At 41.3% G+C, this 26,137-nt stretch overlaps 1 protein-coding gene across 1 annotated transcript in view; it reads right to left on the minus strand.

The window, feature by feature from the left end:
* Nucleotides 1-2,488: 2,488 nt before the first annotated feature.
* The window catches only part of TACR1 (tachykinin receptor 1), a 161,733-nt gene continuing 138,084 nt past the window's right edge, over nt 2,489-26,137 (minus strand). Inside the window, exons 3-5 of the mRNA XM_072938315.1 lie at nt 13,106-13,256; nt 4,559-4,755; nt 2,489-2,987 (exon numbers count right to left, since the gene is read on the minus strand). Coding sequence (XP_072794416.1) covers nt 2,696-2,987; nt 4,559-4,755; nt 13,106-13,256 — 640 coding nt within the window. The 3' untranslated portion in view covers nt 2,489-2,695. The remainder of the gene's footprint in view (nt 2,988-4,558; nt 4,756-13,105; nt 13,257-26,137) is intronic.

Genomic DNA, 26,137 nt, shown 5'->3' on the forward strand with positions numbered 1-26,137 from the left:
CTTAGCATTCCAGTGGGAGGTGAGGAGGACAAGGACCCCTGTCCCGTAGTTCCTCCCACATAGGTCTCCCTCCCCACCCCTCAGTTACTACAGCCCTACTGGGAGTCCATGACGTACCTCCGCTTCCCTCTGAGAAAGAATGAGGAGGGATTGGCACAATATAAATAGCACATTGTCAGCAACTAAATCCCACATTTTATAAATAACATAACAAAGATGGCCCCATGATGCCTTACATTTGACTACTACTGATTAGTACATCAAGGATAATCACCGAGTGACGCATTTCTATAAGAATGAGACCCATGCACAGTGCACATCTTGGTGTTTCTCACCCATGGGAGGTAACAACGATTTTTAAAGTTAAGTGGTGGTTGGAGAGTGGGTCAGAGGAAGGCTTGCTGGGCTCTCTCAGAGGAAACGTTCCACCAGATTTGAAACCGACCCACTCGGTCTTATTATGTCAGTGATGATGCTGTCTAACCACATCCCTTCAGGTCCCCTTTGGAATTATCTCAGCGAGCTCTTGTTGCAAAAGCCTATCTTAAGGTCGTTGCCTTTGGCTTGTTTACCTCTGTTCAATGTGAGTCTTTAGAATCCTATGGAGAATCTGCTTCCCAGCTGCCTCCATGCCTGCTGGGTAGCCTAGACCCACTAAGACTGGGGGGTTAGCAATGGCTTATCTGGTAGGCTTCTCAAGAGCAGAAGAAGCCATGTGTCCCCAGCTCAAGGTCAGGTCTAGAGCAAGTGCTTAATAATCCCTGTTGAATTCAACTCTAACCTCTTCCACGGAGAGGATGTCCCCTATCCCTTAACACTTTCTTCTTGGGTACCTCTCATAATCACGCTGGTTCTTAAATCCCTCTGAAGTGAATAATCCATATATGGCATGATTCTTTATCAGAAGTATGACTAACACTTTGGGCACTGACTTTTGTTGCCCCAAATTTATGTGTTCTAATCACATATTTACATTGAGATGGCTTTACTTCATTTAATCCTTCTCATGCTGCTTTGGAGAATATGGCTGTCAAGTCTTTCTGGCTTAGACTGTTGCTATACAAATTCCTCCTGGTTTGCCAATGCCTGTAGGGTTAGAGCCAGCATGGCTGGTAAAGGCTGTAAAGTCTATTCCCAGCATTGTTCCCTCAAAATGATGGATGCAGAACATATGCCTACATTCTTCAAATAATGAGGAAGGCATTCATGGTAGTTACATGAAGTTTCTGCTTTTAGCCACGAATGGACAAAGTGCAGATCTGGAAGACAAAAAGAAACTGCATGCCTACCTGCTGGAAAACCCAAAACTGTGTTAGGACATGAAGCTTTAAGTTCAGGACTCTTGGTCAACTGGCTGTTCCATAGGGTTGATCAATCATCCCACCTCTTATAGACAGGAAACCAGCAAAGCCAGGGGGCAGGAAGGGGAGATTCAGAGAGTCTAAAGGGAAGATGCAAGGTGGCCTCTTCCCACAATTGTTGTTGCAGGGTGCAGCCTCCTCAGTCATTCGGCATCTGAGTGTATTGTATGCCTTGTGTTAGTATAAAGCTAAAACTTGATTAGTGCCCCTGCCCTAAGACACCCCAAAGGTCAGAGCAGAGAGCCCACATCTGTCTTCCCTGATGGCATTCTCCATCTCTGAGTCTCAGCCTGCTAAAGCCTGATGAGGAGATGCAGGCTTTGACGTGAAGTCCTCTGCTCTGTCATAGACCAAAATCTTCCAGGAGAAGGAAAGTACTCATGGTTTTAGGATAAATCAGAGAATGTCATGTATGGATATTGACACATGGTCTTGGCAGTCGCCACATCTCTAGTTGCTGGATGTTAAATTGGTAAACTTGCTCCTATTCTTTCTGTGACTACCAATTTTTGGTGAAATACACAAAAAACTCATAAAATCATTGAACCACTGGATGCTGAAATTCCAAGGAACACCTTGATAGTAGAATTCAGCCTCGTAGTTCTACAAATAAGGAAAGAGGCTCAGATAGGTAAGTATGGCACAGCTCTCACTCTGGGTCCACAACAGACATTAGCTAGTATCAGTAGACATATTCTAGCTGCACTGATTGCCCAGGACACTCGCTGGGGACATAGTGCAGATGACCTTGAGGCTCTCCGTCCCATGATGCACTGAGATTTTGAGATGCCGGGAAGGGGCAGAAGTATGCCTTCTTTTCATGGGTGCTTAGAAGACAGGGTTCAATCTTTCATTCATATCTTATGTGGTTCCTCCTTTTGTTCACTTTATCAAGCAGAGACTGAGCCAGTGTGAGCCACCAGCTAAAGGAAGATAATCTAAGCAAGACTGAGAACAAATTTATTGATGCAGGACAGGGCTCCAGGCAAACAGATCCCTTGGATCTGTTGCTTCACTGCAAGATGCACCTTGAAATGAGCACCCACATGCAATTCAAGTTAATTCTAGGATCATGAAATGGACTGTAGAGAAAATCAAGTCTAACCTTCCCATGTTACAGGCTCAGAGAAGTTTGATGATTTATTTCAGGTCACACGGCTTCTGGGTGACAAAGACATGGAAGAATCCAGGCTTTTGACTCCAGGATGGAATGTTTTCCCTAAACTATTCTGACCCTTTCACAGGCCCCAAGGATGTTTCCTATGGTTTCTATATTGAGGATTTATTCATGCATGACAAAGAAGTGGTGGTCAAGCTACTGATGGCCCTGTGATCTAGGAGAGCGTGTTGGAGTAGAAGCTGAAGCTCTCTGTCATGGTCTTGGAGTCGCTGCGAGAGGAGCCATTGGAGGTCTGGTCCAGGGATGAGGGCATGGCCTTGGGGCCTTCCTCCAGCTCTTCCTCATGGGCCCCCACCACGGTGGAGACAGTGGTCTCCAGGCGGCTGACTTTGTACACGCTGCCCTGGGTCTGGAGGTACCGAGTGGATTTCATTTCAAGCCCCTCATAGTCACCAGCACTGATAAAAGGGCAGCATCGGAAGGCGTGCTTGAAGCCCTGACGGAACCTGGGGAGAGAGAGAGGATGGAGAGGTAACCCTTGGGGATGGCCCACTTTTGGAGGGCTTTCTCATCACTGCAGTAACTCTGTAACACATGGTCATAGCCAAACATGACTCTGTGTGATTATTTTTTAAATTAATTGACAGCTGGAGGTGCCAAGAGCAACAAGATTTAAAGGTCAGTCATCAAGGTCAACTCCAGGACTAGAACCCAGGATCACATGAAATGCATGTCCATACTGAGGGCAGTGGTTGAAATATGCTGCCTTCACTGGTTTGGGATCAGCTGATTTTGGGTCAATTCAACATCAGTAAAAACATTCACCAAGTGTTTAGTGTGCACACAACGCTGTGTCAAGACAGTCCTTTTCTTCAAGTGGCCCACTGACTTTCTGCCAATCACGTCCCTTCAGTGTGCCTCACTTCCCTTGTTTTTTTAAACAGAGATTTAGCTTTTACTTAAAGGCATGCTGGGAGATTTAACCCAGAAATGTTTAGGTAGGTTGTGAGGTTCTTAGAAGAAAGACGAATCTGTGAGCGAGACTAACAAAGACCATTTGGACAAGTCCCAGAGAATATCAGTCCCCAGATTTACAGCACCTGAGTGCCTCATTCACAGAAGGCACTTTATAGGCTGATGACTGCTGGCTGTAAATGTGACAAGCATTTTATCCCTCTCCCTGCCTTCTGCCTCCTTTTCACACAGAGGCTGGAGTGGTGCTATGTAGGACAGAGCTGCCACCATGGAATCTCAGCTCCCTCTTGGGGACTCGGCACACTGTGGTGAATTACCTATTGCTGACCACTATTCCTCATGGCTTCTCCCTTTTCTTACTTGTCTGAGGTTGGCTTCCACTTTGGGGAAGGCTTTCCTGACCCCTGTGGCCAAGTAAAGGCAGAATCAAACCTTTGAGGCCCTGACTTCCTTTTGCTTATCTTGTCCTGCAGGACATGATGGAATAAACTGGACAAAGGTGCCCAGATTACATGATGGGATGGGAAGAGGACAGTGAGAGACCAGAGAAAGGAAAAGATGCCCTGTGGTGGATAATATTCTAATGACATCAAACTTGCTCTCTCTCTTTCTCTCTTGTATTCTTTCTTTCTGTCTCTCTCTGACTCTATCTCTCTCTGACTTTCTGTCTCTCCCTGTCTGTTTGCGCAGCCTTCTGTGCATGGAATCCATAGAGCAGGCTGAGAAAATTCATGAACTTGACCCAGCCTGCAACCTGCTTTTTATGCATCAATCACAGAGGTTTTTTTCATTTGCCTCTGCCCCCTACCTTCCACCATTGACTTAGTAACCAGTGTTTAAAAGCCAGAGGATTTCACACAAAAATACAGATTTTGCTTCCTTTGGAAAAGAAAAAAAAAGTCTCCTTGGGGCTCATGCTCCTGCATGGTGATAATCAGCAGGGACTGAACAGGTGATGATTAGTTTAGTTTTCTGCAGTCTCTACCATTCCCTCTTGTCTCACAGCCAGCTTTGCTCATTTAGTTTACCTGCTTGGGGTGGGGGTGATATAGACAAATGGTCTTTTCTTCCTTGGAGAGAGAACTGGGGATGGGATTCTTACCTGTCATTGAGGCAGCAGTAGATGATGGGGTTGTACATGGTAGAGCTCATGGCCAGCCACATGATGGCCAGGTAGACTTGCTGAATAAACTTCTCCAGGTAGAGATCAGGTTTGATGTAGGGCAGGAGGAAGAAGACGTGGAAGGGCAGCCAGCAGATGGCAAAAGTGCATACAACGACAATCATCATCTTAACCACCTGGCAAGAGAGTGAGACAGGTGAGACCACTAGCACACCCTCCTTTTCTCATGGTTATTTTCTCTCTTTCTCTGCCTCCTTACTGTGCACATGTCATATAGAGTGGAAACTATTTATAATAACATCTTTCAACATGGAGGAAGGGCCATTTATATGCCATACCAAAGGAATTCGGTTATGTCAGTGGTTCTCAAAGGGTGGCCCCAGGACCAGCAACATAACCATCACTTGAGAACTTGTCAGAAAGGCAAATTCTTGGACCCCATCCCAGACTTCATGTTTGAGAACCACCATATTATATCATCCTTCTGGGCAATAACTGGAAAAGCCAAGGGAGACCAGACTGATGAATGAAGAGGAATGGGTGTTCAGGAGGAAGAGGCCCAGGAAGGGGGAGAACATAGCAGAAGGAAAGGAGCAATGAGCCAGAGCAGGCTGCTAAGCTTGAAGATTCAAGGGGAGGGAAGAGAAGGGATGGGATTTGGACAGCAGCAGCAAGGGGGGTCAAATGCTTGAAGGGAATAATCATTAAAAGTTTTTATGAGTAATAGGTGACGTAACCCATTCCTTTTTATCCCCAAGAAATCTTCAGAGAAAAACTGCCTAGAAGAGGTCTGGCCAAGATAGCGGAGTAGGAAGACTCTGAGCTCACCTCCTCCCGAGAGCACACCAAAATTACAACTATTCACAGAACGACTATCTATGAGAATGACCTAAAGATTAGCAGAAAGACTTTCCACAACTAAAGATATAAAGAAGGAACCATAATGAGATGGGTGGGAGGGGCAGAGATGCAGTAATATTGAAGACCCACAGCCCTGGAGAGGTGACCCACAAATGGAAGGATAATCACAATTACAGAGGTCCTTTCCAAGGAGCAAGAGGTCTGAGCCCCACATTGGGTTCCTCAGCTAGGAGGTCCTGCACTAGGAAGATAAAACTTAAGACTTTCTAGCTTTGAAGTCCAGCAGGGTTTGCATACTGGAAAGCCAGAGGGCTGTAGGAAACGGAGATTCTGCTCTTAAAAGAGTGCATAAAAAAGTATCACATGCTCTAAGTCCCAGCACAGAGGCAATGATTTAAAGAAGCCTGGATCAGACCCACTGCTGACTTTGAAGAACCTCCCAGAGAGGCAGGAGGGAACTGGGACCACCCCTGGGGACATAGACGCTGGTGGCAGCCATTTTTGGGGAGCTCATTCTACCATGAGGACACTGGTTTTGGCAAATGCCAGTTTAGAGTCCTTCTTCTAGCCTATTAGCTCTGGGAGTTTACCCACCCAGCAGCTGGCTGGCACCAGCTTGAGACCCCCCCATGGACCCATAGTCAGCTGCCCCAGGACCTGGACCTGTGCATCAGTGGGTTGGCACCAGCCTCAGGGCCCTTGTACCTTGCAACTATATAGGCAGGGACTCAACTCCACCAATCAGTGGGCCAGCAGCCACCAAACAAGGCAGGGCTTGGGAGTGAACTGGGCTGGAGCTAACCTCATCTACCGCAGTAGTCAGCCCCACCACAACAGAAGGACCCACACAGCACACATAGGAGGCACCCCTAGAGTATATAGCTCTGCTGGTTAGAGGGGAATGTGCTACTGGGCCCTATAGGGCAGCTCCAACATAGGCCACTTCTCCAAGATCAGCACATGTAAACAACTTACCTAATGCATATAAATAAGTAGAGAGAAATAAGCATACACAATGTGAGGAGACAGAGTAATGTGTTCTAAACAGGGAACAAGACAAAAACCTCAGAAAAAGAGCTAAATGAGGTGGAGGTAAACAGTCTAGTCGAAAAAGAGTTCAAGAGCTTAAAGGTGGTCAATGAACTCAAGAGAAGAATGGATGAACATAATGAGAATTTAAACAAAGAGTTAGAAAATATAAAGAAGGACCAAACAGAGCTGAACAATACAATAACTGAAATAAAAAATACACTAGAAGGAAACAACAATAGATTAGATGATACAGAGGAATGGATGAGCAAACTGGAAGACATCAAAGCTAAAGAAAAAAAAATAAAAAATGAGGATAGCTTAAGAGACCTCTGGGACAACCAATCAAAAATGTATTAATATTTGCCTTATAGGAGTCCCAGAGAGAGAAGAGAGGGGAAAGGGCAAATAATTTATCTGCAGGGATGATAGCAGAAATGTTCTCTAACCTGAGAAAGGAAAGAGACATCCAGATCCAAGAAGTACACAGAGTCCCAATCAAGATGAACCCAATGTAGTTTATATCAAGACACATTATACTAAAATGGCATATATTAAAAATCAGAGAGAATATTAAGAGCAGCAGGAGAAAAGCAAATAGTTACATACACAGGAACTCCCATAAGACTGTCAGCTGACTTTTCAGCAGTAACTTTGCAGGCCAGAAAGGAGTGACACCGTATATTCAAAGTGATGAAAGAATAAAACAGACAGCCAAGAATACTCTATTTGGTAAGGCTATCATTCGGATTTGAAGGTGAGATAAAAATTTTAAGACAAGCAACAGCTAAAAGAATTCAACACCACTAAAATGGCCTAACAGAATGTTAAAGGAACTTCTCTAAGTGGAAAAGAAAAGACCACAACCAGAAATATGGAAAACATGAGAGAAAAAAATCTCATCGGTTAAGGCAAACATGCAATAAAAGTAGCAGGTCAACCACTTATAAAGCTAGTAGGGAGGTTAAAAGACAAAAATAGAAAAATCATCTATATCCACAATAATAGTTAAGGGATATACAAAATGAAAAGATATAAAATATGATGTCAAAAACATTAAAAATGAAGGGAGAATAAAAGTGAAGGACAGTTAGAATACGTTCAGACTTAAATGGTCACCAACTTAAAATAATCACATATGTATGTATATATAGGTTGCTATATATAAGTCTCATGGTAACTATGAACCAAAAATCTATAATCGATATACATGAAAAAAGAGAAAGGAATCCAAATATAACTTTAAAGGCAAACATTAACTCACAAGGGAAGAGAGCAAAAACAGAAGAAAGGAACAACAACAACAAAACTATAAAAACAACTAGAAAACATTAAAAATGGCAATAAGTACATACCTATCAATAATAACTTCGAATTTTAATAGACTAAGTGCTTCAATAAATAGACATAGAATGGAAGAACGGATACAAAAGTAAGACCCATTTATATGGTGGCTACAAGAGACTTACTTCAGATTTAAAGATACACAGACTGAAAGCAAAGTAAAGGAAAAACTTATTCCATGCAAATGGAAATGAAGATAAAGCTGGGGTAGCAATACTTATACCAGACAAGATAGACTTTAAACAAGACTATGACAAGAGACAAAGAAGGACATTACATAAAGATCAAGGACTCAATCAAAGAAGAAGTGATAACATTTGTAAATTTATAGGTACCCAATATAGGAGCACCTAAATATCTATAGCAAATATTAACAAACATAAAGGGAGAAATCGACAGTAACACAATAATAGGAAACTTAAACAACCTAAATTAAATCAATGGGAAAATCATCCAGGCAGAAACTTAGTAAGTAAAATTGACCTTAAGTGACACATTAGACATATTTATAAATTGAGAGAGGGAGAGACAGACAGAGAGAGAGAGAGAGAGGGAGAACATTCTATTTAAAAGAGGCAGAATACGCATTCTTTTCAAGTACACATGGAACACTCTCCAGGATAGATCACATGCTAGGCCACAAAACAAGCCTCAGTAAAGTTAAACAGACTGAAATCATATTAAGCGTCTTTGCCAACCACTATGCTATGAGACTAGAAATCAATTACAAGGAGAAAAAAAAACTGCAAAAAACACAAACACATGAAGGTTAAACAATATGCTACTAAACAACGAATGGATCACTGAAGAAATTAAAGAGAAGATTTTAAAAAACCCTGGAAACAAATTAGAATAAAAACACAATGATCCAAAATTTATGGGATGCTGCAAAGGCAGTTCTAACAGTGATGTTTAGATTTATACAAACCTGCCTCAGGAAACTAGAAAAATCTCAAACAACCTAACCTTATACCTGAAGGAACTAGAGAAAGAAGAACAAACAAAACTCAAAGTTAGTAGAAGGAAAGTAATCATAAAGATCAGAGCAGAAATAAATGAAGTAGAGGCTAAAAAAATTTAAAAGATGAAAGAAATTAAGATCTGGTTTTTAAAAAAGATAACCAAAATTAATAAATCTCTAGCCAGACTCATCAAGACAAAAAAAGAGCGAGCTCTAATAAGTAAAATCAGAAATGAAAGAAAATTTACATTCAACGTCAACAGAAATACAAAGGATCATAAGAGATTACTAAATACAATTAAATGCCAAGAAAATGGACAACCTAGAAGAAATAGGTCAATACCTGGAAAAGTACAATCTCCCATGACTGAATTGTGAAGAAGTGCAAAATGCAAACAGACTAATTATCAGTAATAAAATTGAGTCAGTTATAAAAAACAAAACAAAACAAAACAAAAACTCCCAACAAACAAAAGTCCTGGACCAGACATCTTCATAGGTAAATTCTACAAAACATTTAAAGAAGAGTAGTTAACACCTACCCTTCTCAAACTATTCCAAAAAATTTGAAGAGAAAGGAACACTTCTGAACTCATTTAATGAAGCCAGTATCACTCTGATACCCAAATTAAAGACACCGCAAAAAATAAAATTAGAGGCCAATATAACTGATGAACATAGATGCAAAAAATCCTCAATGAAACATTAGCAAACCAAATTCAACAATATATTAAAAGGATCAGACACCATGTCTGAGTGGAATTTATGCCTGGGATGCAGGGGTGGCTCAATATCAGTAAATCAGTCAATATCATGTTAACAAATTGAAGAATAAAAAATCATATGATCAACTTCACAGATGCAGAAAAAAAAAACTTTTGACAAAATTCAATACCCATTTTATGATAAGAACATTCACCAAAGTGGGTATAGAGGGAACATACTTCAACATATAAAGGCCATATATGACAAGCCCACAGCTAACATCATAACTCAATGGTGAAAAGCTGAAAACATTTCTTCTAAGATCAGGAACAAGACAAGGTTGCCATTCTCTCCCTTTTATTCAACATATTATTGGAAGGCCTAGCCAAAGCAATCAGACAAGAAAAAGGAATAAAAGGCATATGAATTAGAAAGGAAGAAGTAAAACTGTCCTGTTTGCAAATGACATGATACTATATATAGAATATCCTGAAGACACCACCAAAAAAATTAGAACCAATAAATGAGTTCAGTAAAGTGGCAAGATATAAAATTAATATACAGAAATCAGTTACATTTCTATGTACTAACAATGAACTATCAGAAGGAGAAATTAAGAAAACAATCCCATTTACAGTTGGATCCAAAAGGATAAAATACCTAGAAATGAACCTAACCAAGAAGGTAAAAGACTTGTAACTATAAGGGAAACTATAAGACATTGATAAAATAAATTGGAGAGGACACAAACACAAACAAGATGCAGCAAGCTCATGGATTGGAAGCACTGGCATTGTTAAAATGACTACACTGCCCAAGGCAATCTATAGATTCAACGCAGTCTATCAAAATACCAAAGGCAATTGCACAGAACTAGAAAAAATAATCCTAAAATTTGTATGGAAACACAAAAGACCATAAATAGCCATAACAACCTTGAGAAAGAAGAACAAAGCTGGAGGTATTAAGCTATCTGATTTCCTGATTTCAAAAACCATAGTAAAAACTACAGTAATCAAAACAGCATGGTACTGGCACAAAAGAGACATAGAGCTCAATAAAACAGAATAGAGATCCCACAAACAAATCCACACACATATGGACAATTAATCTTTCACAAAGGAATCAAGAATATACAACAGGGAAAAGACAGCCTCTTCAACAAATGATGTTGAGAAAAGTTGACTGATACATGCAAAACAATCTAACTGGATTACATTCTCACATCATATATAGAAATAAACTCAAACTGGATTAAAAACTTAAATGGGAGACCTGAAACCATAAAACTTCTAGAAGAAAACATAGGAAGCACTCTTTTTGACTTTGGTCTTAGTAATTTTTTTGGATATGTCTCTTCAGGCAAGGGAAACAAAAGTAGAAATAAACAAATGGAACTATATCAAAGTGAAAAGCTTTGGCACAGTGAAGGAAACCATAAACAAAACAAAAAGACAGCCTACTAAATGGGAGAAGATATTTGCAAACAATATATTTAATAGGGGATTAATATCCAAAATATACAAAGAATTCATAAAACTCAACATCAAAAAAAAATGCATTAAAAAATGGACAGCCATCTGCATAGATGTTTTTCCAAAGAAGACATACAGATGGCCAAAAGGCACAGGTAAAGATGCTCAGCATCACTAACAAGGAACTACAAATCAAAACTAAAATAAGATATCACCTCACACCTGTCAGAATGGCAATATCACCAAGACAACAAATAACAAGAGTTGGTGAGGATGTGGAAAAAGTGAACCCTTGTAAACTGTTGCTGGGAACGTAAATTGGTGCAGTCACTCTGGAAAACAGTATGGAGATTCCTCAACAAATTGAAAATAGAGCTACCATATGATCCAGCAATTTCACTCCTCAGTATTTATCCAAAGAAAATGAAAACCTAATTTGAAAAGATGCATGCACCCAATTGTTTATAGCAGCATTATTTACAATAGCCAAGATATGGACACAACCTAAGTGTCCACTGATAGAGGAATGGATAAAGTAGATGTGTTATACATATAAAATGGAATATTATCCAGCCATAAAATATGCTATCTTGTCATTTGGAACAACATGGATGTACCTGGAGGGTATTATCCTAAGAGAAAGTCAAATACCACATGATCTCACTTATATGTGGAATCTGAAAGGCGAAACAAACAAGGAAACAAACAAAGCACAAGCAGACTTAGGAATACAGAGAACAAAAGGGTGGTTGCCAGAAAGGAGGGGGATGGGTGGGTGAATGAAATAGGTGAAGGAGATTAAGAGGTACAAACTGCCAGTTATACAATAAATAAGTCATGGGGATGTATTAAGCAGTATAAGGAATATGGTCAGTAATACTTTGATCACTTTGTACGGGGATAGATGGCTACTAGACTTCTTATGGTGATTATTTCACAGTGTATGTAAATGTCAAATTATTATGTAATATACCTGAAACTAACATAATATTGTAAGTCAACTGTATTTCAATAAAAAATGAAAACTATCTAGCAACTACACAATGAAATAGTATGCAAATAAATACCAAAAGAGAAAAAAAATGACAAAGCTCTTTCTATGTTGATTTTTGAAGACGTTGTGATATTGTTAAATTTAAAAATGAGGGGAAGAACAGTGTGTATTTACTATTTGTGTAAAAAAGAAAAAAATCTATTTGGCTTATAAATTCATTACATATCTGGAAGGATGAATAACAAACAGTAATGGTTACCAGTGTGTGAGTGTGTGTGTGTGAATGTGCATGCACATTTGGGAACTGGGTATTTGGAGGAACTAGAAAGGAGGGCAACTTTTCATGGAAAGATGGACTCAACATATTTTTTGACTTTAAATTTTCAAATAATTTAAGACTCCCAAGAAGTTGCAAAAATAGTACAGGGAGTTCCCAGGACCCATCACACAGCTTCTCCCAATCGCAGCATCTTACAAAATGATGCCACGTGATCAAAATCAGGAAACTGGTGATAGTCCGGTGTTATTAACTAAGCCGCAGACTATTTGGATTTTGCCAGTTTTTACATGCAACTTTTTGGTGAATAGTTCTATGAAATTTTATCATATGCAGAGATAAGTGGGGGGGGGGGGGAGGAAGTACCACAATCAGGATACAGAACTGCTCCATCATCACAAAGAAACTCACTCATGCTATCCCTTTATAGGCAGGTTCTTCCCCCACAGTCCTAACTCTGGCGACTCCTGGTCTGTTCTTCATCTCCATAATTTGCTTTCCTTTAGTATTTTCTTATGTTTGAACAAAGTGAATGTATTATTTTGTCAAACTGTAATAATAAAAGAGAACTAAATAACTCTTCAATGCTTTTGTCGTTAAATATGTGTCTGTTTTTACTACTTGACAGTTTTCAATTAGACTTAAGGTGAGAGCGAGATGGCTCATGACTGTACAGGCAGGCTTAGGTTACAAAGACCCTCAAGAAAGAGCTGTTCCCTCCCATCCCCTCCCCTTGATCTCTCCTCCCTTCTCCTGTTCTGAGGATTCAGGGATGTTTTGTACCTGCTGCCTCTGGGCCTCTTGAGGCTCTGGGGCTCATATGCTCGCCCGCTTGTCACCTGTGCCAGAATGAGTCAAGTGCTGCCTGCCCTTTGCTCACCTTGCGCTTGGCAGAGACTTGCTCCTGGTAACGGTCCGAGGAGTCCCCAGGGATCTCGCTGGCCCACAGCGTGATTCCCACTACGGTGTATGCATAACCTATCACCAGCAGGGGGAGGAAGTAGATCAGCACGGTCACACAGATGTGGTACCTGCAACAAGGTGGATGCGAGGGTTCAGTCCAAGAAATAACAGGGCTGGTCAAGCCTTGACATCTACCTTTCTCAGTATTTGCCTTTAAAAACTTGGATGATAAGGCTAGCCACCTGCATTGGATGGGTAGGCGATATATTGGATAAAGGAGAGAAAGGAAATCTCTTCAACTGATGTTCTTCTTGTGAACTTTTTCCATAATGCAGATTCCTGTTCAGAACAAAAGGAGAATAAACATTGACAAGAAGGAACTGAATTCTTATATATCTATGGCAGTATTAGTTGATGTTGATTAGTTCAGTATTGCTTACCTTTCCCTCCAAAAAAAAAAAAAAAAAAAACCACACACAAACAAAAAGAAAATAACCCTTAGGCTGCATTAATGGAAGTATACTATCTAGAATAAAGGAGGTGATTGTACCACTCAATTCATACATGTCAGATTTACACTTAGGCTCAGTTTTGGTGCAGGGACATAAACCAACTAGGACATTCAGATGAGAACCACCATGATGGCTGATGAAATGTTATCCATTCTATATGACAAATGGAGTCACGGACATAAAGAATAATTAATTATCTTGGAAAGAGAGATAAGACTTATCCTAGAATTAGGATCAGTGGGTGAGAACCATGTTTAAGTTACTTCTAAACCTTGTCCTTTAATATATATCTCAAGATGAAAACTGTCCAGGTCTCTGAGTTACCATTTGAAGGACAGATACCAAGTGATTTGAGTCTGACTGAAACATGAGCAAGAAATAAACCACTGCAGTGTCAAACCACTGAGATTTTGAGGTTTCTCACAACAGTGTAACTTATCCTATTCTGTCTAAGTTGAGGCTCAGTGTAAGTTGGACATTCAAATAAGTTGTTTGAATTTTGAGAAAGAATATTTTTCTCAGGGGGTCCTTGGCATGTCTGGCTTTGCAATACAGCCCTTTTCCCCCAATGGGAGTTTAATGCAGAGGCTCGGCATCCCTAATAATAATGATGATGAGAACAGCTAATATTTTGGGGGTTTACTCTGGGGCCTTGTGTTACTAATAACATTAATGACGTGTTAGTAGCAGAACTGGAAGTTGGATTTTATTGAGCGAAGGTCAAAATGCCAAGCACTTTACTGGCATCAACTTCTTTAATCCTGAAAACAAATGATTAGATAGATACTGTCATAATCCCATTTTGTAGATGAGAAAAGAGAAGTTTAGAATTTAATTAACTTTCCTAAATTCACAGCTGGTAGAATGAGGAGCTGAGATTACAATGCAGGACTATGGTCCCAGAGCCAGACTCTTGTCACTGGAGAAAAGTCACCCAGTGGTGTTTTCTTTCACGGTTTATGCTTATTTTCTGCAATAAATTTTTCCCAAAAAGAAAAAAAAAACACATATTCACTTAACTTCTCCTAATATTGATAGTTTGTTTTCAATCACTTCTTTGCAAAGCCCCACAGTTTTACCACTTATTCAGCCCCCTCTGAATATCAAAATTTGCAACTTGAAGAAACTTGGAGTTCCTAAGTGCTAGCCATGGGTTCAGCAAAGCCAGGTGCTGAGCGCATCTGTCCTGTGCAGACAGGCTACCGGGCTTCCAAGGAGCATCTGGATGCCGCATTCTCTGGGAGCCTCTGTGCTCCCCATCAGCACAGCAGTGACTGCGTGCTGGTTTCCTGCCTGAGCTCAGGCCGTCTTCTGACTGCTGTGAAGACACTGGTTGAAATCAAAGCATTTGGAGGCTGTGGTGGCAGGGGGACCCTGGGAACCCCCAGGCCGCACCTACTTCTTCTGTCTGTAAGAACAGCAGACTAATACTTGGTGATAAAAACACATTAGCTGAACTTTGTGGGACCTTTGCTCAGAAGGCTGAGTGTCTGTGTTGGAGGCAGGGATGTGATGGGAGGATACTGCACTCAAGTCACAGATGATCCTCACCTTGGACCAGTGGTTCTCAAGCTTAAACCAGCTGCAGAATCACCTGGAGGGCTTGTACAAACACAGGGCTGGGCCCAACCCAGTTTTAACTTAGCAGGTCTATGGTTAAGCCTGAAACTCTGCATTTATAACAAGTTCCCAAACCATGCTGCTGCCGGTCATTCTGGTTCAGACTTTGAGAAACAGTCTTAGACCAGTGGTTCTCTTTGAATCACATGAGACTCATTGGGGAAGCTTTAAAAATGATCAGGGTCCAGAGATACTCATGTAATTGGCCAAGAATATGAGAGCAGGAAACCACAGTTTAAAAAATCCCCCAAGTTACAGAATACAGCTAGCATGGAGAAAAACTATTTCAGATCCAAGGCTCATAAACCTGTTGGAACTCCACTGTTGTTTGAGATTTAATGACTTGACTAAAGTGTGAATTAACCACGTTTTCCAGTTTCTGTAAATGATGCTTTGACATCTCAGGTCTTGTTGATAATCTAGGGGGGACTGCCCGCCCAGGGCTAGCTAAGACCAAGTGTGCCTTCGTTTGCAAACTAAGCAACCCAAGGTTTTTCATAGCGGCTGGACATTCCCAGCAAGAGTGCACACCGGTTCCCTTTCATCCACATTCTTGCCAACTCCTGTTATTTGTGTTCTTTCTGAGGATAGTCATTCTGACAGGTGTGAGGTGACATCCCATTATGGTATTGATTTGCACTTCACTGATGATTGGCTATGTTGAGCATTTTTTCATGTGCCTGTTTGTCCATCTTTATGTCTTCTTTGGAAATATGTCTATTAAGGTCTGTCCATTTTTTACAGGTTGTTTGTTTTTTTGATATTGAGTTGTATGAGCTATTTGTACTTTTTTAAAATGTTAAACCTTTATTGTTTATATCATTTGAAAATATTTTCTTCTATTCAGTAAGTTATCTTTTCATTTTGTGCATGGTTTCCTTTACTGTGCAAAAGCTTTTAAGTTTAATTAGGTCCCATTTGTTTATTTTTGCTTTTATTTCTTTTGCTGTAGGAGACAGATGCCAAAAATATTGCTATGGTTTATGTCAAAGAGTGTTTTGCCCATGTTTTCTTCTAGGAGTTTTATGGCTTCCAGTCTTATATTTAGGTCTTTAACTCTAATTTCACTTTCTAACATGTAGTTGTCCAGTTTTTCCAGCACCACTTATTGAAGAGACTTTCTTTTCCCAATTGTATATTCTTGCCTCCTCTGTCATAGATTAATTGAACATAAGTGTGTGGGTTTGTTTTTGGACTTTCTGTCCTGTTCCATTGATCTATGTGTCTGTTTTTGTGCTGGTACCATACTGTTTTGATGACTGTAGCTTTGTAGTATAGTCTGAAGTCAGGGCGCATGATTCCTCGACCTCTGTTCTTCTTTCTCAAGATTGTTTTAGCTATTTGGGGTCTTTTGTGATTCTACACAGATTTTTAAAATTATTTGTTCTAGTTCTGTGAAAAATTACCCTGGCTTTCTTTTGATTTCCTTTTGCATGGAATACCTTTTTCCTCCTCTCACCTTCTGGTCTGTGTGTCTTTAAATTTGAACTGAATCTCTTGTAGGCAGCATTACATATGGGCCTTGTTCTTACATCCATTCAGCCACTCCATGTCTTTTGATAGGAGCATTGAGTCCACTGATATTTAAAGTAATCATTGATATGTACATTCTTACTGCTACTTTGTTATTGTTTTGGGGTTTTTTTGTACCTCTTTTTTTGTTCCTTCTTCTTTGTTCTCTTCTACTGTGGCTTCATGACTGTCTTTAGTGTTATGTTTGGATTCCTTTCTCTTTTGTGAGTGTGTATTTGTTATAGACTTTTTTTGTTGTGATTGACATAAGGTTTACATATATCAATATATTTATCTCTATCTCTACCTATATATATCTGTATCTATAGATCTATACGTTTGCATCTCTATATATGATTATGTTGCTGATCTCTCAATTTCCAACACATTTTAACAACCCTGCATTTGTACTCTCCTCCCTCTCAGATACTGTTTTGACATCATAGTTTACATCTAATTGTGTTATGCATCTCTCAACTGCTTGTTGTCGATATAGGGGATTTTACTACTTTTGTCTTTTAACCTTCCTACTAGCTTTGTGTGTGGATTGTTTCTTACCCTTACGGTATATTTGCCTTTACTAAAGAGATTTCTTTTTTCTTTTATAATGTTCATGTTTGTAGTTGTTTCTTTTTTGTTTTGTTTTGAGAAATTCTCTTTAACATTTCTAGTAAACCTGGTTTGATGGTGCTAAAATCTTTTAGCTTTTGTTTTTCTCTCCATCAGATCTAAAGAGAGCCTTGCTGGATAGAATATTCTTGGTTCTAGGTTTTCCCCTTTTATCACTTTAAATATATCATGCCACTCCCTTCTGACCTACAGACTTTCTTCTAAGGGGTCTACTTATGGACTTATGGGAGTTCCCTCGTGTGTTATTTGTTGCTTTTCTCTTGCTGTTTTTCATATTCTGTACCTTTAATTTTTGTCATTTGAATTACTGTGTGTCTTGGTGTGTTCCTTTTTGGGTTAATCCTGTTTGGACTCACCTGGACTTGGATGTTGTTTCCCAGGTTAGGGAAATTTCCAGCTATTATGTCTTCAAATATATTCTAAGCCCCTTTCTCTCCCTCTTCTGTTTCTGGGACCCCTATAATGTAAATATTAGTGTCATTAATGTTGTTTTCATGGAGGTCTCTTTCAGCTGTCCTCATTTCTTTTCTGTTCAGCATCAGTGATTTCCACTACTCTGTCTTCCAGCTCGCTGAGCCCTTCCTCTGTGTCATTTAGTCTACTGTTGAATTATTCTGGTCAGTTTTTTATTTGTTATTATATTCTTCATCTGTTTTCTTGTCCTTGTATTTTATAACTCTGTTAAAAGCTTCTATCTTCTCACTCTGTGCATCCATTCTTTTCTTGAGTTCTTTGATCATCTTTATGGTTATCACCCTGAGCTCTTTCTCCAGTAGATTGATTGCCTGTCTCCACTTCACTTAGACCCTCTTCCGGCTTTTTGTTCTTTTGTTTGAAACATGTTCCTCTGTTCCCTCATTTTGCTTAACTTGTTGTTTTTATTTCTATGTGTCTGGTAGGTTGATTGCATTTCCCAGCCTTGGACAGGGGCTACTTATAGGAGATTCCTGTGCATCCCGGCAGCCACACCCCTCTCATAACCATAGCTGTCTGCTCTAGGGATGTGCCCTGTGTGGGCTGCGTGGATTCTTCTGTTGTGGTGAGTTGACTACTGTGGGTGGTCTGGTAGGTTTGTTTGGGCCCTGATCTGGTTGTTTGCCATGCTCTGCCTTGTGAGAAGGCTGCTGGCCACTAGCTGGCAAGGCTGGGTCACAGGCAGCTCACTTCAGACCCAGGGCAGGTGCTGGCCTGCTAGTGGGTGGGCTAGGTCTGCAGGCTGTGGGGTTGTAGTTGTCTTGTGACTGGTGTCTGCCCACTGGTGGGTGAGACTGGTCCTGAGGAGAGGAGGCTCACTGGTGGGCAAGACTGGGGCCCAGCCGGTCCCAGGGCAGGATCTGGCCTGCTGGTAGGTGGGCTGGGTTCTCAGGTTGTAGGGCTGTGGGTGTTCTGTGGCTCATGCCCACCTGCTGGTGGGTGAGGCTGGTTTCAAGTCTAGATCTGGATGGAGGGGGGCCAGGGATCCTGGTGTAGGGGCCTGCCCACTGGTGGGTCTAGCTGAGTCCTGGGACCTCTGAGTGGAGGGTGCTGGGATCCCAGGTCTAGAGCTTGCACATTGGTGTGTGGGGCCAGGTCCTGGGCTTCTGGTGAGCAGGGCTGTGCCCAGGGTGACCGTGGGCTCAGGGGCCTTAAGGCAGCCTGTCTGCTTGTGGGTGGGGCCATTTCCCTGCCTAGTTAGCTGCTTGGCCTGAGGTGTCCCAGTACTGGTGCCTGTAGGCTACTGGGTGGGTGTGGGGCTGTGTCCTGAGGTTAATAAGCTGTAGGGAGAATCCACAGGGGCACCTGCCAGCACCAGTGTCCACACGGTTGAATGAGCTCCTCAAATGGTTCCTCTGTATATGATTCTTTGCTTTCCTGTTGCTGCCTTTAGAATTCTCTCTTTATCTTTTACTTTTGCTATTTTAATTATGATTTATCTTGGTATGAGTCTATTTAGATTCATCTTGTTTGGAACCCTCTGTGCTTCCTATACCTGGATATCTGTTTCCTTCTTCAAGCTTGGGAAGTTTTCAGACACAATTTCATTAAATACATTTTTAACCCTCTTCTCTCTCTCTTTTCCTTCTGGGACATCTCTATTGTGAATGTTGGTATCTTTGACAGTATTCTAAAGATCCCCTGCTCTTTCAATTGAGACACATTTCTTTGATGTCTCATTTTGCTTATCTTTCTCTGTCTGTAACTAAGTGAAACAGTTACCTATCGCAATGTTCTTGTGTGAGAGAGTGTCCCAATGCAGTCTGTCTCCGCCCAGTGGCTTTGGTTGGAGAGCTGGATTTGACATGAACACAAGTCATGTCTTCCTCAGGGTGTGCTGGCAGCTATCACCATGGTATGAGGTGGAGCTGGAGATGGAGAGAGGCTAAGGCCAGAGCCAGGTGTGAGGCAGGGCTTCCCCTATGTTCAGTGGCCATCACAGTCTTATCAGTGATTAGGGTCAGTTCTCATGTTACTGGAGCACAAGTCCTGAAGGTTAAGTCTAAGCTGGCTCTGTTCCCTTTAAGTGTGTGCTCTTTCCCTCCCAGCTCCTGCACTCTTGCCCCAGAGAGCAGCAGTGCTGGTGCAAGAGGGGCTGGTGTGGGTGTTCAGCAGGGTTCAGGGCATGGGTTGCAGTGGTCTAGCTGCCATCAGAGATCCAGGCTGCCTCTGATGTGCCACCTGTCCAACTGCCAATAATGATTGCTCAGGCATCACTTAGAGTCTGAGCTACTTCAGCATTTCATAGCTTAGCTTTTTCCTTGGTTGTGGCAGTCCTTGCTCCATTGTGGGGCTGTGACGCAGGGCAAATGGTGATGGAGCGCTCACTCAGTTCAGGCTGGGGTGCATGCCAGGGAGGTTGCAGGAAACCAGTTAGCCGCCAGTGTGGTTTCAATCTGCCCTCTCTGCTCTGCTTCAGGAGCAAGAAAGTGTTCATGCATTCCCTCTGAGAAGAGTCGAGGCTTCCCCTGCTCCCCTCATTAGCTCCACCAGCCCCCCACCCAGCCAAGGGGGCTCGTCTTCCAGTTGTTGGACCCCAGGGCTGGGCACCCGATATGTGGCTCTAACTGCTCAGTCCCCAGGGAGGATCTCTGCCTGCATAATTGCCCTTTTCCTCTCGGTTCCTGATCTGATCGCTTCTCTTTCCTTCCTATCCCATTCCGTGTGTACCTTTCATACAGGAGTCTTTCTGCCAGTTTCCAGTGAGAACTGCTCCACACATGGATGTATTTTTGATCTGCTTGTAGGGGGAACTAAGCTCTGTGTCCTCCGAATCTGTCATCTTGATCCCTTCCCCCTGATCTCCTTGATTGGATGACGTGGTCCTCAGATTAGAGCCCAGCGGTGTTCCTCTTTAATTCTTTTCACAACACAGGCACCAAGGAAATACATCATAGAAAGATGTAATCTCAGGCTTCTAAAGACATTAGAATTGTCAGCTGGTCCACCCCCCACAGCAAGGACCCCTCCTGACGGCAGCCCCCAGAGGAGGGTGCTCAGCATCTGCTTGAATGCAGGTCCTGAGGCAGACGGTCTGAGCATTTCTTACTTCTTTAGTTTTTTAATCAACAGTTTTCTCACTAGAAGTACTATCTATTCATTGTGGTTTTGAAAATATAGACACGCATTAAAAGAAAATCTTTAAAGGTGAAGTGCAGGCTGGATATGAGTTGCACATCAGCCTCGTTAATGCTGAGCACTGCTGCTGACAGGCAGTGTGTATTGAAGCTAACAGCAAATCAGGAATTTCCAGTTCTTAGAGGGTATTTAGCTCTCATTCATTTGCAGCTGAAGTGTTTTTCTTCTTTATTATAATATTTCCAGCCCAGCATGCTGTCCTTAATGTTGTTTGGAGAGGCAGTTGCTTGACTGGCACTATGCACACTAATTGTCACTTGAAAAATACACTTAAAAAACCATGGTAAAGTACATATGATATAAAATTAACCTGAAGAATACACTTTTATTTTTATCTCTGAAAAAAGAAAAAAAAACCTTCAAAACTTTCTATTATGTAGAAATAAGTTCTAATAAAATTGATTCATATCTTATATCTTTATGCACACACACAAATTTGTATCACATAAGTGCATTTTAGATTACTTTACAAACAACACTATGTCCCATCATTTTTTAAGTCAGTAAATATATTTCTATAATGAAATTTCTAATGGCTGTAATAAAATTCCATTCTATGGAGGTAAGTGCTTACTTAGCCTTCTAATTTGAACATGTGAGTTTTTTAATAATGTTTTGACATTTAATTGTTACAAAATTAACACCTTCAAACGTATGTCTTTCCTCTATTTCTTATTGCCCAAGGATTAATTAGTCAGAATTAAATAAAAGCGTTTTTAAGGGTTTGCTATGTATTGTCATTTTGCAGAAAATACATGCCAATTTATACCACCAGCAGGGGTTGATAAGATCTCTTTTTCCTCTGCGTGGCTGTACTGGGCATTTAGTAAGTCTTTTAATCTTTGACAACATGATCGTTTATATATAGACGGTCCTCTAGTCTACATTTAATATTCCTGATTTGTTGTAAACCGAAATTCTATAATTATGCTATTTAACCATTGTCATTTCCTCTTTTGTGAATTGCCTACTTGTATATTTTCTCAATTGGGGTGCTCATATTGTCCTTACTAATTTGTAAGAACTCTTCATGGCTTCTATTATGTTAATACTTAAAATGTTTTTTCCATATCAAAATCATTAAAGCATTCACTTACACTCTCTCCTAGTTCATTTGTTTGCATTTAATTGTTCAGTCTATCAAAGATCTACTTTGCTGGGTATTATGAGAAAAGGCTCCAAATTTTCTTTCTCCAACCATTGTTTAGTTTCCCCAGTACCCCTATCGGCTGCTCCACCCTTTCCTTGCTGATTTGAAACTGCTCTTCTATCTCATACACTCATGTGCCTCTGGGCTTTTGTTCTGTTTCCTCTACCAATCCCTCCTTTCTGGTGTCCATTCCACACCATATTAATTTTTGTGGCTTTTAAAAAAATATATATGGCAGTAAAAATCTCTTATTATTTTACTTGGTTCCTCAAAATAAGGTATCTCTCTTCCTGCACATTAAAAAAAAATATTTCATTTTGGTGAGGAGGGGAGAAGGTAATTAGGTTCATTTATTTTTAGAGGAGGTACTGGGGATTGAACCCAGGATCTTGTGCTTGCTAAGCATGCGCTCTACCACTTGAGCAATACCCTCCCCCACCTGCATAATTTCTTAAGAAGGAAGTCAGGGGAAGGTTTCAGTTATTTCTAGCCAGAATTGCAGCTTCCCAGAAGACGTCAGGTGATTAATTCACTGGCCCCTCCCAGCATTGATTCTCATGATAAAGTTTAGTGGTGGATGTTGCTTACATGCCCAGGGCCTTATGCCCCCATTTCAGATTGTTTCTTGATCAGCTCTCTCAGGCAAAGAGAAAGATCCTATAGAGGATGTGCTGCCAGAAATGGTCCCAGAGTTTGGAAAAGCTCTAACAAGAACTTATATGTCAACACTGGACTCTAGCAGAAAGAAGCTAAACCCCCTCGCCCACACCTCTCCTCCTTCCAGTCTGCTTAGGGGCAGGGATGTGGGAGGAGCAGGTGGCTAATAATCCTGCCTAACATTTTTATTTGGTTGATATGTTAAAGAAAAAACAAGCCACAGTGACAAAGCTTGTGCAGGCTCCGTGATTCTGAGAGAGGAGGGCAAAGGAGGTGGGGGTTGGTTTGGCTAAGGACCTTATTGTGTTTTGGGACAAGAAATGTTAGGCCAGAAGCTGAATTTAGGTTGGGGTGAAAAATGTTAAATTGGTATCTGTGAGGAAGAAAAATACTGGTAACAAGAAGGAGTGAGAAAAATAAGAGATTAAGCAAGAGGGGCAGAGACAGAGACAGAGAGAGACTGGGACCACTTGTTGGTAGCACAGACTCATGAAAGGACACAGCCAGCAGGAAATTTCCCGTGGTGAGGACTGCTCGGTGTATTGCAAGGTGTGGTGGTACCTGAGGGTAAAGTTAAGAAACTACCATCCTGTCCTATGCTGAAATTCTCTGATTTCTCTAACCACTCCCCAAATCTGTAAAAGTAAAAAAGGATGCCACACTCAACAAGTCTGTGTCAGTGGGGCTCTGAGGATGTGAATGAGGAGGACTGAGTAAGAGTGGAGTCAAGTGGGCTGGCCAGAGACAGTGGTGGCCACAAAGTTTCCATTACCTTGCATTGGGTAGGAGATGTGGTGGAGAGGAAGTCCCTGTCTCAGGAAACAGGGAGGTGGAGACAGAGTCCCTGAATCTGTACTATGCCCCCTGGTCAATCTTCCCAGTCTGGCAGGTGACATCAAATCATGTAGATATACCTGGAATCCCCATGGTAGTTCTGGAAATGCCAGCCAGCCACAGGGCACAGAAAACTGACATCTGAACAGACATTGCCAACAGGTGGCGCCAAACTGCAGCTGGCACGTAGACCTTTCAGTATTTCATTTAGGTGACTGGTGTTTCAGTAACCCGTCAATAAAACAGCATGCATTTCAAATGCTTGAATTAATTGTACAGTGCACACCCCACCTCCCAATCCCTTACTATGCCATGATGTCATTTTCCACTATGTCACTTTGCCAATGTGGCATGGGCTTTGCAAACCTCCTCGGATACTTACAACCCCATTGAGATTAAGACTGCATTTTATCTGTGATTTGTTTTCTCTGAGTGTCAGTGGACACTGATAAATGTTTTGCTAATATAACTCACCCACCTTCAACCTCTCTAGATAGTTCTTAACTATGTGTGATGCTCGCCTTGAGGTTGGCGTAACTGTAGTGAAATAATCCTTGCTGTATGAGCAACCAGGGACAGATCAGGGATGCGCTTCCGCCTTGGCTGCGGCAGCCTGTGATTATCACGGAGCCAACGAGGACTTGGATATGTGCAGCAGACCTGGAGCTTGTATGCTAGCATTCTGTGAAGCATTTAAAATACTGTTATTTCTGGTGGGGTTTGTTTGGAACTGTTTTGATTGGTGCAAATTGGCATAAGTCAGTAAGCATTTCCTGATATAATTCAATTGCCCATAAATGTGGGTGTTGGTTGTTTTTCTACTCTGGTCCCTGGCATCTGAAAAATAATCCTAGTCATGGTGGCCTGTGGCCAACAATCATTCGTGTCCCCAGGTCTGGTCTAAGTGCCCCCGACTCACAGCTCTCAGGCTGAGTGCCCACTTGCCTTGCTATGGCCTGAAAGTACTTCTTCTCCACGAGGCAAATCTTGGCACAATAACTAACAAATGGCCAGGTAGTGGCCATTTTTCTTTTCTTTTGATAAAGTCTCCTGATGAAATTTACTTTATCAAATTAGGTACCACATAAACAGCCACTGTTGAAGGCTTGTAGAAGATGTAGAAATCTCACATTTTCTATGTACAATAGTTTCATTGTAAAGGGGTTTCTGGAAAGTGGATTTGACTTCATCTCACTACTTCTGGGGCTTGGGGTAAGAGACAAATATCACTAATCCCATTTTAAATTGAAAAATTAAGGTACAGGGAAGGTAATTACTTTGTTCAAGTCACTCAGGGTTGACATGGGAATAGAAAACAGATCTGCCCCTTTCTTTTTTCAGCCCTTTGCATTTCTATTCTTTCTGCTTAGATGAGCTTGAAAGAAGAATGGATAAATGTCACTGAGAGCAGGGAACACGCAGTTTTCAAGAATGAGCACATACATTGAGCATAAACATTATTCACAGCATTTCATAATGCAGGTAATTGATTGAAAAATAGCATAGCTTAAAACATCAGGCACAGAATTCAGTTCTGTCTGTGTGGGTGACTTGGAATGTGGCCAAATCTTGGATTCCAGTTTATATCTGGATTCATTTTCATATTTCCAAAACCTTTTCCTGTCTTGAACCCTGAACCCATAGAAACTAATGGTTGGCTGAACTGTGGGAAAGACAAATGCCTTACATTCAGTTCCTCAGCCAAAGTTTCTCAGCATAGACAATAGACCATTATGCTGTGAGCCACACGGGCTGCCAGTCTAAAGTTTCCATGAACAAACTGAGCAATGCAATTTGTGTGTCTCATAAGAAATTATCAAGGAGACTACATTAATCAATGTGAAGTCTGCTGCGAGTCATATATGAGAGGACAAATATTTTTAATGAGGGAGCGTTGGCAGATTTTCATACCTCCCCAAGTTAGCCAAAGAGAACTTAGTAATTCCTGGACCATCTTTTAGGCAATCTACTCCTCTTACAAAAAAAAAAAAAAAAAAAAGAGTCTTTTTTGCTAGAGGAAAGCTAAGCTGTCTCTACAACAAAGACAGAAAGTCCATGTGGACTGGATGTAGAAAGGTGTTGGCTAGGGAAGGTTATGAGGGGAGCAGTGAAGAGATATGACTAGGAGGTAAGCAAAGGCGGATGACTTTTTGGTGGTTACTGTTGTGCACAATTGTTTTGGGTACTTTTTCAAAATGGAGCTGCTGTTTTATCACTTTGCCCATTAAACTAGGCTTCCTGAACTCGACTCTACTTAGGTGCTGAATTCTGTAGATTTTGGCTTTCTTAAAGTTGCATGTATGTTACATGCAGAGTCACCTCTTCAGGTTGGAGGCCAGCCCTGTGTTGAGGCAGCACCTTCAGTTATTGGGGAGGAGCATACAAAAGGAGCTATATAGTTGCTGCTGGGCCCCATTTCATTCAGACACCTTAATTGTTAATGACCCCCCTGCTTTGTGCTAGAATCTGAGGACATAGTGAT

This window comes from Vicugna pacos, chromosome 15 (genome assembly GCF_048564905.1).
Source record: "Vicugna pacos chromosome 15, VicPac4, whole genome shotgun sequence".
NCBI classification, from domain to species: Eukaryota; Metazoa; Chordata; class Mammalia; order Artiodactyla; family Camelidae; genus Vicugna; species Vicugna pacos.